Source organism: Monodelphis domestica, chromosome 6, assembly GCF_027887165.1.
Source record: "Monodelphis domestica isolate mMonDom1 chromosome 6, mMonDom1.pri, whole genome shotgun sequence".
In the NCBI taxonomy this organism is placed as follows: Eukaryota; Metazoa; Chordata; class Mammalia; order Didelphimorphia; family Didelphidae; genus Monodelphis; species Monodelphis domestica.
The window spans coordinates 9,610,346-9,625,354 of record NC_077232.1 but is presented as its reverse complement, the minus strand read 5'-3'; the positions used below and the strand labels follow the sequence as shown (position 1 = coordinate 9,625,354).

At 49.4% G+C, this 15,009-nt stretch overlaps 1 protein-coding gene across 1 annotated transcript; it reads left to right on the top strand.

Annotated features, from left to right (window-relative positions):
* Window positions 1–7,453: 7,453 nt before the first annotated feature.
* Window positions 7,454–12,483, top strand: LOC100014981 (cytochrome c oxidase subunit 8A, mitochondrial). Its single transcript, XM_016423608.2, has 3 exons — window positions 7,454–8,468; window positions 9,531–11,527; window positions 12,151–12,483. Exons 2-3 carry the CDS (start codon window positions 11,258–11,260, stop codon window positions 12,244–12,246), a joined length of 366 nt encoding a protein of 121 aa, XP_016279094.1. The 5' UTR covers window positions 7,454–8,468; window positions 9,531–11,257; the 3' UTR covers window positions 12,247–12,483.
* The last annotated feature ends 2,526 nt before the right edge of the window (window positions 12,484–15,009 follow it).

The following is a 15,009-nucleotide window of genomic DNA, read 5'->3' as shown; positions in this document are numbered from 1 at the left end:
GTTCTTGAGTGGTTCAGTTCCCCCCCATTATGTTAATAAAGTTGAAGGGCAGCAGTTTCTTTTAGCCACTTAAAAGAGCAGCTTTTCCAAGGGAATATTTATTTGAAAACGAACATACAAACACTCGCCTAACACCTGGTGGGGGCATCATTTTCCCTTCGCCATCTTGGGCTGGGAAAGAGAAGCAGATTAGGCTCCCGGTTTCTGTATAAGAAGCTTCAAATCCCAACCCCCTTGGGCTCAGGTCCTTACAACCTGGTTTATTAGCCCTTGCTGGGCTGGCAGCAATATTGGGCCTGGAATCCTGACTCCAAGGTCACTGTGGCTGGAGCTCCCAGGCCTGAGGACTCCACCACCTGTGGCTAGAACTGAAAAGGACAAACAAAACAGACCAACCCCAGGCCAGATTCTCTGGATCTTAAAGGGTTAGCTGAGTTCATGGAGCACATGCTGTGGGTGGACAGGACCTTCAACCCCTGGATGTTGCCAGGGAGAGACAGAAGCAGAGAGGGAGGGAGGGAGGGAGGGAGAAACAGAGAGGAAAAGAGAGGAGGAGAGACAGAGACAAGGAGAGAGAGACAGAGGGGGAGAAGGAGAGAGTAAGAGAGACACAAACAGAGACAGAGAAAGACAAACAGAGGCTGTCTCATTCTGCTAGCTTTAAACAATGGAAAGAGGCTGCTTCCAACCACAGGGTAGGGCAGTGATGGGCAACCTTTTGAGCTTGGTGTGTCAAAATTCACCCCAAAACCGAGCATAACTTAGATGGTGTCACTTTGAGAAAAAAAAAAAAACACGTCCTTCTTGGCATGTGGCCCCATACTTCTCTGTGGCCACGTGTCATCAAAAATGGCTACATGTGTCAGTGCTGACATGTGTGTCATAGGTTAACCATCACGGGGGTAGGGTACATGCAGGATGTCCTCTCTTAGTATCAGATCCCTATTGTTTCCCAAAGGAGCACCTCCATCTTTGGTGATGTGGTCAGGTTCAACAAAGCCTCCTTACATTTCTAAAAGTTAGTTGTTTGTTTTTTACATCCATTTGAAAATTTTGAGTTCTAAACTCTCTTTCCCTCTAGCCCCTTCTCCCACCATTGAGAAGGGAAGCTGTATGATACCCATTAAGCATGTGAAGTCATGAAAAACACGTTTCCCATTCTGTTGTTGTTTTTGTCTTAAAATAAGAAAGCTTTATTGAGAGAGAACAAACTAAATATGCACATGAGGTGAAGCCTTTCCAGCAGAGAGAACCACAGTCCCATTATATTGTTAATGCTGTTTTTTATTATATAAATTGTTTTCCTTAGTTCTGCTCACATCACTCTGCATCAGTTCATGTATGCCTTCCCAGTTTCTCTGAAACTGTTCATTTCTTACATTATAAGATTGCTGCATTATGTTGATATACCATGATTTGTTCAACTACCTCCCCATTGATGGGCACTCCCTCAATTTCCAGTTCTTTGCTATGATTAAAAGAATTGCTATAAATATTTCGTAGCATATGCATCCTCTTTCTTTTTTTAAACCATTACCTTCTATCTTAAAATCAATAGTGTGTATTGCTTCCAAGACAGAAGAGCAATAAGATCTAAGAAATGGGGGTTACAGAGCCAGGAAGTGTCTGAGGTGAGATTTGAACACAGGACCTCTCATCTCTAGGCTTGACTCTCAATCCACTGAGCCACCATTGATCTGTTCTTTCTTTAATTTATTAATGTAACAATTTATGTATGTATATATATATACATATATATATATATATATATATATACACACATATACCTATATACATATACACAATTCCCCCTCAGTATAGCTTTGGCTGCATCCCATTAGTTTTGATATGTTGTCTCCTCAATGTCATTTTCTTTAATGAAATTATTGATTGTTTCTATAGTTTATTCTTTGACTCATTTGTTCTTTAGGATAAGATTATTTAGTTTCCATTTTAATTTTTAGCCTTTCCTTTTGCTGCCCTTTGTTGCATATAATTTTTATTGCATTATGGTCTGAAAAGTAAGCATTTAAGATTTTTGCTTTTCTACATTTGGTTTTGAGATTTTTATGCCCTATTATATGGTCAGTTTTTGTGAAGATGTCATGTACTGCTGAGAAAAAGCTGTATTCCTTTCTATTCCAATTTGGCTTTCTCCAGAGGTCTTTCATAGCCAATTTTTCTAACGTTCAATTTACCTCCTTAATTTCTTATTTTTTTTAAAAATTGGATTTCGCTACTGAGAGGGGAAGTCCCATATCACTAATGTCTTACTATTTATTTCCTCCTATAACTCATGTAACTTCTCCTTTTGGAATCTGGATGCTATGTAATTTGGGGCATAGATGTTTAATATTGATATTGTTTCATTGTCTATAATGCCTTTTATCATGAAGTAATTTCTTTCCTTATATCTTGTTTAGATTGATTTTTTTTTACTCTTGCTTTTTCTTAGTTCATGATTGCTACCCCTGCTTTACTTTAGCTGAGGCATAATAGATTCTGCTCCAGCCCCTTACTTTTACTCTGTGTGTATTTCCCTGTTTTAAATGCATTTCTTGTAGACAGCATATTATGGGATTCTTGTTTTTATTGCACTATACTCTCTTTTTCTGTTTTATGGGTGAGTTCATCCCATTCACATTCATAGTTATGATTACTAATTGTGTTTTCCTCTATTTTATTTTCCTCCTGTTTACTCATCTCTATCTCCTTTTAGCTTTTTTTATATGTTCACAAATGTTTTATTTTCAATGACTACCTCCACTATTTTACCCTCCTTTTTGTCTGTGTCCCCCTCACTTATTTTCCCTATCATACTTCCCTATAGAATAAGGTTTCTGTAGCTGACTGTGTGTGGGTGTTATTCTCGCTCTGAACTAATTCTGATAAGAATAAGGTTCAAGCATAGCCCACCACCCTCCTCCATCTTCTACTCTATCTTTGCCTCTTATGTGGCAATGAGAGATAGTTTATGCCCTTCTGTCACTCCTTTTCTCTTTCTCTATGTGTTCCTCTTTCCCATTCCTTACTGGGGGTGTGGTATTAGCCCATCTTATTTAGCTTCATTTTTATTTCTCTAATAGTGATAAAAATTCTCAAGTATTTTAGGTATTTACATACTTTAAGTACCTTACATAACTCAAGTATCATAGATAACTTAGTTATTTCAATGATCACCTTCCCAGCTATGTACTCAATTCAACTTTATCAAAGCCCTTATGTTTTCATTTTACCTTTTTCTGTTTCTCTTGAGTATCAAATGCTCATCAAATTTTCTTTTCAGTTCTAATTTTTTGGTCAAGATAGTCTGAAATTTCTCTATGTAATTAAATATCAAATTTTTTCCCCTGCAGGATTATGCTCAGTTTGGTAGGGTATATAATTCTTGGTTGTAGTCCTAGATCCTTTGCCTTTTGGAATATCATATTTTATGCCTTCCAGTCCTTTAATGTAGAAGCTGTTAGGTCCTGTGTAACCCTGACTATGGCTCCATGATATTTGAATTGTTTCCTTCTGGCTGCTTGTAGTAACTTTTCTTTGTTTGACTATAATAATAATCCTGGGGTATTTGTTTTGGGATCTCTTTCAGGAGATCATTGGTGAATTCTTTCAATTTCTATTTATCCTTCTTATTCAAGGATATCAGGGCAGTGTTTCCTGATGATTTCTTATAATATGGTGTCCTGGCTCTTCTTGATTATGGCTTTCAGGTATCCCAGTGATGCATAGATGGTCTCTCCTGGATCTATTTTCTAGGTCAGTCATTTGCTCCTATTTTTTTCCATTTTTAAAAATTTGTCTTATTATTTCCTGATGTCTTATGGATCCATTAGCTCCATTTTTTGTTCAATTCTAATGTTTAGGAAGGTTATTTTTCCCTTGAGTTTTTGTGTTTCCTTTCTTGTCTGACCAATCCTACTCTTTAAAGAGCTATTTTCTTCAGTGTTTTTCCCCCTCCATTTCCATTTGATCCATTCTTTTCTTCAATATATTTTAGTGTGCCCATTTCCTTTTGTCCTTATTTCTTCAGTGAATTTCTAAATTTCTAAATTCTTCAGTGAATTCCCTCCCTAGCTATGTAGTTTTCTGTCAATTCTCTTGTTATTTGGTTTTTAAACTTGTTTTCCAGTTCTTCCAGGAGTTCTTTTGGGCCTGACATCCTGTCACACTTTCCTTTTTGGCACTGTTGTTCTCTTCTGAGTTTGTATTTTGGTTTTTCTTTCTAAGGTCAGGTTTTTCTTTTGTCTTTTGCTCATTTTTCTAGCTATTTTTTTCCTGTTACTTTATCTTTATGTTGGAGTTCTTCTCCGTTCCTGGGGTTGAGAGCACATTGCTCCAAATTCGCAGAGTATTCTTCTCTAGTACTTGGAGTCAGCCCAGTTGCCTTTGTTTCCCAAAGTATTTCTGAAAAGAAGATAGTCCTGCTGGCTTGCTCTGGGGAGAAAGAGGAGGAGGAGGAGACTGCTATCTAGTTTTTCCAGAAGTTTATACCAAGTAGTAAGTCCTTACTTTAGTATCTGGACCTCAGGACCATTATTGAGAGTTTTAGTAAGGTGACAGTTTTACTAAGAAGTCCTGGTGTTCAGGGAATACATCACTTGGACTGATAGAAAATTGATTTATGTCAAGTAGTTGAGAGACTAGACAGCTTGTCTGTTGACAGAACAGCCACAAAGAGTTGTGGGAATCTTACAAGATGATTCACAGCAACCACCTATTTTTTCCCCATTACCTTCCATCTTAGAAGTAATATTGTGTATTGATTCCAAGGCAGAGAGCAGTTAGGGTGGGGGGTGGAGGGATTGTTAAGTGACTTGTCCAGGGTCACACAGTTAGAAAGTGTCTGAGGCCAAATTTGAACCCAGGACCTTCCATCTCTAGGTCTGAACTCTCTATCCATTGATCTACCCAGCTTCCCCCAACCACCTGTTACTCATAGGGGAATTTATTAGACCATCTGATGAACAGGAAGACAAGCAGACTCTGAACACGAGACTTGCCTACCATCTTCTCAGAAGGCGATGTGGGCTACAATCTCTTGTTGAGCCAAGGGAGCCTCAGGATTCAGACAATGCAGGATGGAGGACTTCCTGCCAAGCATGTCATCTGTGTGCCCTGGGATGCTGAGATGATTCCGAGTGTTTGGAAATGCTGCCAATAGTCCGCTCATTTCTGGGAGAGGGGGCTTGTAGGGTCAGGTCCAAGTGCAGAAAAGTCGGCAGGCAGAAGGGAGTGAGCCCATTCCCCAACCCCCCTCCCCATGTTGGTGGCCACCCTAGGGTGCTGCAGGAGAAGCAGGGGATGTGGGTGGGTGTCACCAGACCACACCAATGCTTGTGCCTTTGGTCATCTGCGTCTTTGACCCATGCATCAATTATCAGTGCATGGCTTTAGACGCTCCCCAGCTGGGTGGCCCTGGGCAAGTTACTTAACCCCAACTGCCCAGCCCTTCTGGCTCTTCTGCCTTGGAACAGGTACTGGTATCAATTCTAAGGCAGAAGGCAGAGTTTTTAAAAATGCTGCCTGGTTTGGCTTTGAAAATGGATCTCTGTGTTCGTCTACACTGACATTGTGCCGGTGCTTCCCTATGGACGCTAGGTGGTGAGGCATGATTTTTTACTGTTTGTGCTTATTTGCTAATTTGCTAGTGGTTATTAATGCTTTGCTGCTGTTATCGGTCTCCTAGCTATGCATTGTTCATTATTAATGATGATAGCCAGCATTTAGATAGTGCCTACTATGTGCCAGGCACTGTGCTAGCTCATCTCATCTCATCTCATCCTCAGAACCACCCTGGTAGGCAAATATTAACTTTTTTTACATATGAGGAAACTGAGGCAGACTTAGGTCAAGTGACTTGCCCAGTCATAGATTTAGACGGGATCTGAACCCAGATCTTCCTGACCACCAGACAGCTGTTCACTGTGGTGCCCTCTGGCTGAGTGGTGTTTAATTGATTATGCATTTTTGTGCTCCTTTATGCTGGTTTACTTATGACCAATGGGCATAAATGGGCACTAGCCATGTGTGTCTGTGGGATGTGCCCCAAATGTAACTTGGACATCTGGTCATTGGAACAGCTGTGCTCTTCACTGGCTGCTGTATGGAAGTTAAGAGAGAATTCAGAGTGCAGAAGGATGGTTGTCTGCCATGTGTCCACCCTTCCCAGTGGCTGGCACCTACTCACAAGTATACCACCATTGATATTTCAGGGCCTCGAAGCTTTCATCTGGACGAGGGATGACCAGAAGTGGGGCCAGACTTGGAGATCCCATCGTATCCAGCCAGGCTGAGATCCTCGAGCATCAGCTTGCCCCAATGCTATACCCATTGGTGCCCTTCCCTTCTTTTTCTCTGGGACAGGGATCACCTCAACGATACCCTTTGTTTCTGGAGAGGCTGGAGAGTCATTTGCTCCACGACTACTTATCATCCCCATGACTTCCCACATGACAATGTTCAAAAGGGAATTTTCTTGAGGGAAGGAATTGTCTTTCTCTTTCATTTTTATCCCTAGTATACAGTATCTGGACACATGGTAAACATTTAATAAATGCTTCTTCCTCTGCTCCCCCCTTCCTTTCTTTCCTCCCTCCCTCCTTCCTTCTCTCCATCCTTCCTCCCTCCCTTCCTTTCCTCCTTCCTTCTATCTTCCTTCCTTCCCTCTTTCCTTTCTTTCTTTCTTACTCCCTTCCATCTTCCTTCTTCCCTTCCTTCCATCTTCCTTTTTCGCTTCCTTCCTTCCTCCCTTCCTTCTTCCTTCCCTCTTTCCTTCCTTTCATTCTTCCTTCCTCCCTCTCTTCCCTCCTTCCATCTTCCTTCCTCCCTTCTTCCTTCCCTTCCTTCCCTCTTTCCTTCCTTACTTCCTTCCTCCCTCTCTTCCCTCCTTCCATCTTCCTTCCCTTCCTTCCCTCTTTCCTTCCTTTCATTCTTCCTTCCTCTCTTCCCTCCTTCCATCTTCCTCCCTTCCTTCCCTCTTTCCTTCCTTTCATTCTTCCTTCCTCCCTCTCTTCCCTCCTTCCATCTTCCTCCCTTCCTTCCCTCTTTCCTTCCTTTCATTCTTCCTTCCTCCCTCTCTTCCCTCCTTCCATCTTCCTCCCTTCCTTCCCTCTTTCCTTCCTTTCATTCTTCCTTCCTCCCTCTCTTCCCTCCTTCCATCTTCCTCCCTTCCTTCCCTCTTTCCTTCCTTTCATTCTTCCTTCCTCCCTCTCTTCCCTCCTTCCATCTTCCTCCCTTCCTTCCCTCTTTCCTTCCTTTCATTCTTCCTTCCTCCCTCTCTTCCCTCCTTCCATCTTCCTCCCTTCCTTCCCTCTTTCCTTCCTTTCATTCTTCCTTCCTCCCTCTCTTCCCTCCTTCCATCTTCCTCCCTTCTTCCTTCCCTTCCTTTCTTCTTTCCTTCCTTACTTTCTTCCTCCCTCCCTCCCTTCCTCTCCCTCTCTTTCCAGAGGTTCCTGTGGAAAACACATCTGTGAGACCCCTAGAGAGGTAGGAGCAAGCGTGGGTGTCTGGGCCCCCAGACCTCCAAGTTTCCTCTTCTCCTGCCCTTCAATGAAGAGCCAGCCTTCTGGTGTGACATTCTGGGTCACTCATTCCCTGACACTGGAGGTGACAGCTGCTGCCTGCGATTTGCTCCAGGCAGGTCTCTACAGCAAAGAGAAAAAAAACAAAACCAAACACAAGCTGTGATAGGTTGTGGAGAGCAGTGGTGACCCGGGAGGAGTGTGGGAGCGGGGCTGGGTTCCCTCCCTCCCCTCCCTTCTGCACTGGATGCGCTGATGAAACGCTTGACAGGCCTTTGCAAGCAGTGCCACCTGGTGGACAGATCATGTATTGCAGCCCTTGTCGGAGAATTCATTCACTCCTGGGCCGCTTCCCTCTCCAGAGCTTATATGGATCTGGTTGTAGAGTGAGGTGCGGGCTGTCCCTGAGGCCGCACCACTTCCAGTGTCCCCCGGGACACCCCCAAAGACGACACGTGACCTAGGTCAGAGTCAAGCACAGCACAGGGAGAGTCAGAGCTGGGACAGAGCTTAGAACGGCAATGTCAGGGCGGGAAGGACTTGCGCCCTCCTCAGGCCCCATTCCCCTCCGCTTGTGCTCTAGAGAGCCGAGGCTGCCGGCTTCCCTTCATTGCCGGTCAGGTTCCAGCCCGGCCCTCTCTAAGGCCCCCGGCAAAGTTTCAGCAAAGTGCCTGCGGCCCAGCCCTCCACGGCCTCCTTAGCGCCATCCCAGCGTCCATTCAGCACCCCATTCGAAGCCATCGGAAAACGAAGACTTTTGGGAGAGCCTCGGGCTGCCCCTGCTGGCGGGTCTGGGGATTACACGCACGCCACCACCAGTCCTGGGTAAAATCTGAACGGTGGTGCCAAGTTCTCATGGATGATTATTGGCCAGGTGCTTGGAAAGACCCGTCTCAGCCCGAAACAATTAGGAAAGAATAAGTCTGCGTCTATTCTAAAGTCCAGGTAGGAAGTCTTCTGCTAAGCATCTGTATTATTTTTTATTTATTTTTATTAAAACCCTTACCTTCTATCTTAAAATCAATACTGTGTATTGGCTCCAAGGCAGAAGAATGGTAAGGGCTAGGCAATGGGGGTCAAGGGACTTGCCCAGGGTCACACAGCTGGGAAGTGTCTGAGGTCAGATTTGAACCCAGGACCTCCAGGCTCTAGGCTTGGCTCTCCATCCACTGAGCCACCCAGCTGCCCCCTAGGCATCTATTATATTTAGCTCCTCAAGAGCTGGTGGAGGGGCTTCTCTCTCAATGATTGAAAATCATTTTTGTAGCATAAGTAATGCTTGCTCTTTAAATATATGATAGAGGATGCAGCTAGGTGGCTCCGTGGATGGAGAACCAGGCCCAGAAACAGGAAGTCCTGGGTTCAAATGTGGCCTCAGACACTTCCTAGCTGTGCGATCCTGGGCAAGTCACTTAACCCCCATTGTCTAGCCCTTACCCTTCTTCGGCCTTAGAACAATAGCCAGGATTGATTCTGAGATGGAAGGTGAGAGTTTAAAATAAATAAACAAACAAACAGAATTCACCTGCGAATCTGATTCAGATTTTAAAAATTCTTTTCTGTCAGACTCTGGACCTGAAGTCACAAAGAAAAAGTCCAAATCCAGCATCAGACACTTATTGGCTGTGTGATCTGGGGAAGGTGCTCTGCCTCAGTCTCAACTGTAAATCGAGGATAATAATAGCAGCTACCTCCTACATTGTAGGGAGAGTCACGAGATAACACTTTTAAAGTTCGTAGCACAGTGCCTGGCATATAGGAGGTGTTCAATAAATGCTTGTTCCCTCCCCCGGCCCTTTTCAGTATCTATTTCAGAGCTTGTCATTTAAGGTCTCCATGGATTGTTTTGTTCACTTGGGCATTTTATAAGGAAAGATCAAGCTTTCGTTTAAGCTTAGACAAGGCTGACTTTTCTGTGGCACTTTAAAAAAATGAACAAAAATGTTCTCATGGTTTCCCTGATTTTTTTAGTTCTAAATTCTCTCCCTCCCTCTTCTTCCTCCATAGGTTTTCACTTGGTTTGCGAGGCCATTTGCAGGACAAAACGGGACCATTCGTGGGTAAAGGAATTGATTCCCCAGTGCTGGATCTAAAACCCACATTTGTTCATTCATATAAAGGGGGAGGGGTGGGACCTTTTAGAGAACTCTTTGGGTGGGGAGATGGGTTAGGGGAAGGGTTGGATGGTGGGAATGACTTGGAGGAAAGGGAACCTGGCTCTACCCTTGGGGAATTGGCTTCCTCGTTTTGAAAGTGGATTTTGGAGAAAACTAGAGGGACTTTGTGCTGTTAGGATATAGTCAGGAGAGTCTCCTTCAGAACTCCCCGAAACTGGACAAAAGAAAACTCTCCGAGGACTTTGAATAGTCCCAGGAAAGGTCGCATTTTCTTTATTCTCTTTAATGGGGCGCAGATTGGAAGCTTAAGAAATGCTGATTGACTAACGAGGAAGATCCGGGTTTTCTTTATTTTGGTGGAAATGGAGGGTTAAACAGCCTTTGACTTTTCCCTAAAAATGTCCCTTTTCCGGGCTGGGGGCTGGAACTTCTTGGAGTGATTCAAGACTCCCGTAGCCTAGAAGAGAGACCATCTCCGGCATGTGCGGAACTGGGAGGCGCTCATGCCCATCACCTATGGATGGGGGGCAGAGGGGATGCCTACGTGCCAGGTGCCACCTGGGCTGCCCTCTTGGGGGAGCGGCTAGCAAGGCTCTGAAATTCTTGCCAAACACACGCACACCCCTAATCCTGGACTCAAATGGCCGCAGCATCCAGTGATTTATTCATTGCACAAAAAGGTGATCTTTTCTCAGGTTTTTAGCGGTCTCAGCCTTTGGCATCACTGCACCCCTCTGACCATTTCCCTCGTGGACATCCTCTCCTCCTCCCCTGACTTCCCCGCCTGTTCTCTCCTGAAAACTGCTACCGACCCTCAAATTCTTCTGCTGGCTTTGGGGCAGCTTCCTGGGCCTCCTCCCCACCCCCCTCGTGGCTTCACCAACCCCCGTGACCTCGGTTCTAATCTCTGTGGACATGGCTGAGATGCCTGGGCTAGACGGGCGGCTCTGCTGAGATCGGCGGACAGGTCCAGCGGGCGGTCCAGAGGGAGCGAGGACGGAGCTCAGCCTTCCTCCAGCGGCCCTGTTTCTGCAGGGGCCCCAGTGCTCTGCCTTCGTCCCTTCTCCTTTGAGAACACACGCCGGGGCATCAAATGCCGGCCGGGCGGTAAAGCCAACGGGTCGGGGCAGGAGAAAGCGCGGGGGCTGGATCATTAGGACAGACCCGGCAGGAGTCCCCCTCCGAGGCCCCGGACTTTTCCCTCCGTGTCAGAACGGAAGCCTCCTTAGGGCAAGCTCCGCAAGGATGTCCAGTACTCGTCCCACGCGGTAATAAAAGCTTCTTTCATTCATTAACCTTTACTCCCTTTTCACTCCTCTTCCTTGGCCTTCCTTCCAGCACGCTTTAACTCTCCTTTTGCTTCCTCCCCTAGTTCCTCCTTCTTCTCCTTCCCCTCCCTTTTGCTCTGGCCCCGCCTTCTTCCCCACCCTCTTCTTCCCCCTCCCAAGTCTTCTGGTCCCTCCCCTCCTCCTACCCCTCTTGGCTTCGGCCCCGCCTTCTCCCCATCATGCCCCGCCCCATCCCTACAGGACCACACCCCCTCACCCATCCTACCACCTGATTGGCCGTTTCGCGGAGACGCGGGAAAAGAAGCCGGGACGCGAGAGGCGGACGATAATGTGCGTCATCTCCGTAAACCCGGTCCCGCCTCTTCCTGGTTCCCGCTTCCGGCTGGTGTTGTCATTTCTCCCGTGCGACCTTGGCTTCTCTTCTGTGGGATACCCGGCCGCTGCTGCATTTGTTTGTCCCGGCCTCGTCCCCGACGCCGCCATGTCCGCTCTGGCTCCACGACTGCTAAGCGGCCTGACCCGCCCTGCGCGCGGCCTCATACGCGTGCAACGCGCACCCCTGCACGCACGTCCGGCCCGGGAGGAGCTGAGCCTGGGGGTGAGGAGGCGGCTGGGGGGAGGGGCCACCGCTCAGCCCCTTTTACTTTGGAGAAGATCGGTGGCCGCGGCCGATCTGATGTCTGAGGGGCCGAACCTGTTGACTGGGCCGGGCCGCGGGACCCGGGAGCCGCCTTATAGGCATTTGGTAGCTTCGTGGGGGTGGGGGACTGAAGGAGGCCCCAGGCTCTCCCTCAAGTCCCATCTCAAGCCCTGCCTGCCCCTATAGGAAGCCCTCTTGGGCTACCCTCCCAATCCCGGGCCTTTCCGCTGTGGAACTCCTGCTGGGCAGGCTGGCCTTGTCCAAGGCCCGACACCCAGCAAGGGCCCAAGAAAATGCTCCGGAGCGAGTGGAGCCGCCGCCTCCAGGAGTGCCTGGCCTGGCTGGGGGGGGGGGGGGGGGAGGCTCTTCCTAGGCCTCTGCTCCTGTTTGGCCACGCCGTGTCTTTGGGGAGCCCCGGGTCCACCCAGGGGCCAGGAGTGGCAACACTGGCAGCCGATGCCGGTGCGCTCTGTGGCCGTAGAAGTGGCCACCAGAGGAGAGGAGAGAACTGGGCCGGGACTTGGAGCTGCCTTTGGGGCTTGGTGACTTGACAGTCCGGGGTGTGTTTTGTGCCCTTTCAGGACAAGCTCATCGCCATGACAACCTGCTTCCTGTGCCTCCTGCTGCCGCCTGGCTGGATCTTGTCCCACATGGACAGCTATAAGAAGAAGGAGTAAGGGGGGCTCCTGAGCTCTCCTCCCGCAGTCCAGGGACCTCCGGCCACCCAGGCCCCTCTTGACCATACGCTCTTCCCTGCATTCCTTGGTTGGGGATCCTTCCACCACCGCGTCCTTCTGGCCTCAATCATGACCACTTGATTCTTCCATTGGAGCTGCCGGCCGAGCGCTTGTATTCTGGCCTGGGCAGGTGGCACCTCCGGCATGTGAAAATAAAGTAGCGAAATGTCTAAAGTCCACCTTGTCTGAGTGTAATGTCCGTCTGGGCGGACTTGGACCAAGAGCGGTGTTGGGAGCCCTCCTCGGACAACTCCTGGTTAAAGGGACCCCAAGGGGTGCTCTCCGTCAGCCCTGGCTGGTGCTTGATGACTGGCAAGTTCTAAGGACCCCTTTTGGGGTGGCCCCTCCGTATTATTGTCCTCCCCTGCCAGTGCTGGAGTCAGGAAGGCCTGGGTTCAAATCCAGCTTCACACATATACTAGCAGAGGGAACTCAGGCAAGTCATTTGGCCCCTTTGCCTCAGTCTTCACTGAAGAATGAGGATCATAACCACCTGTCCCTCCCAGGCTTGTGGAATGTATACGTGCCTAATAAACGCTTATTCCCTTCCCCTGCTTTAAAATTCAGTCCTTTAGGAGTAGCCCCATTCAGAATGTGCTGTGGACTCTATCACTGCCCTGGCCTGGGCCTCTAGAACCAGGACGTTGCATTTTTTTTAACTCTCACCTTCCATCTTAGAATAATACTGTGTATTGGTTCTAAGGCAGAAGAATAGTCAGGGCTAGGCCTGGGGGTCAAGTGACTTGTCCAGGGTTACATAGCTGGGAAGTGTCTGAGGTCAGATTTGAACCCAAGACCTCCCATCTCTCGGCCTGGCTCTCCATCCACTGAGCTACCCAGCTGCCCCCTAGAACCAGGACATTTCAGAGGGTTCCTTCAAAAGGGAATCTTCAGGAGACCCTCACCTGTGGCAGCGTGAGGGCCTCTCCTGATCTATTGGATAAGAGGGACGTTGCCCATTTCCACCTGACATCAAGAGCTAGCTCAGTCGTGACCGAGCTGGGATGAACTCATTCTTGATCTTGGCCGTAGAACCGGGCCCTCCAGGAGGGGTTCCTGGGTGGGGGAAGGACGGGGGTGTCCGTTGGGGCGCTGCCACCTTGTTCTTTCAGAACCGCCTCTCCGCTGCCTGCCTATCTTATTTCGGGCCAGGAAATCATGGTGGGGAAGGAGAGGGGGCAACCTGTGCCCCAGTCCTGAGGCTGGGCAAGAAGGCAGTGCCAAGCGGGCAACAAGCCTTGCAGGTGTTCCTGGTAACGGCTACCCTGCCAAGGCCCTGGCCTTCCCTCCTGTGCTGGAGTACCGGCAGTGGTTTAGTGGTCAGGCGGTGACGTGGGGTGGCTGTTGCTGCCGTAACTATCGAGCAGCCCTCGGAATTCCTCGGAATTCCCAGGAAGCGCCCTGGCTGCCTGCTTGGCAGACCCGGACTGGCCAAGACTCCAGGGCTTGTCCCTGGGCGAACAGGCTCGTCTGGGGAGGGGAGAGCCTGAGTCACCCCACGAAGCAGCCCGGTCCCCTCGGAGGGTGACTATGGCTCCCTGCAGCCCACCTCCAGTCCTACTGCGTCCCCCCTCCCAGGCTCCCTGGGTCTGGCTGGAGGCCGGGGCTCTCCGCCATGGCGGTGCCCCCTTGTGACCGGAGAGGGGCCTGGCGCAGCCACACTCCTTGGAAGCCGGCGGAAACCCCAGGCAAGGGGACGCAAGGCTGGGCAGGCCGCAGAAGCGGGCCGCCTCTCTGCGGGGCGGCTACCGGGCAGAGCCAGCTGTGGAGGTCCAGGCCTTCCCTGCCCTGCGCTCCCAGGCGGCTGAGAATGGGACTGTGGGAGGAAGGAAAGGAGGGACCCAGAGCGCAGGGCAGGCTCCAGAGGCCCCTGGTCTAGCAAGGGAAGGGACGGGGCCTTGTAAGAGCAGTCTGGCAGAGGAGGGGGACTCGGAGATGGGCCCTAGGAGATGGCCACCGTTTGGGGGGGGGGGGAAGGGGCATGGGGGGGTCGGGGGGGGGGGGTCCGAGGCCCTGCTTCACTGCATGGGACAGTCTTGGCTGGATTTACCTTCCTGATCATCGTCTCACTCCAAGCTCAGCTTCCAGACCTCCCAAGGGCCTCGGACTGTCTGTTCTGAACCCCTCCACGTGGCTCGGGTTTCCAACAAGCCATTCCGTTCTTCTGTCCCCTTCCTCAAGGGCTCCTCAGGCTTTGGTCCCCCACCTGCCGGGGCCCTGGGTGTGAGAACGCGAAGGTGGACCAGGCCGGGGGTAGGGAGCTCCCCTCCGAGGCAGCCCAGCCCCAGCGCCGACATGTCTACACTCGCAACATCCCAAGTCAGTCATTTCCTGTCTGGAAAGGGCAAGCAGGAACTCTCGGTGGCTAAGGAGGAATCTGGGAGGGGAGAGGAGCTGGGCCAGACGTGATGTCACCTCTGGGCGCTGAATTCTCTCCCTGGATCTTCGGGTCCCTGTTCTCATGGCCCAATGGGCTACCCGGAGGACTTGGCAGGGGGCCTCCCCAGGACCCTCAGGGCTCTGGCCTTAGCCCGGTGCTGCCAGACATTCTGGCCACGCATAGATGGGACGAGCTAAGCAGGACGCCAGGCCCCCTGGATGATGAGCAGTTTCTGAAAGGATTAAAAATATAATCAGATGAAAGAGGGGGGATAAATGCCCAGCCTGGGACCCTGGCCGGAGGCTTTGCCCTGCTAGACAGCT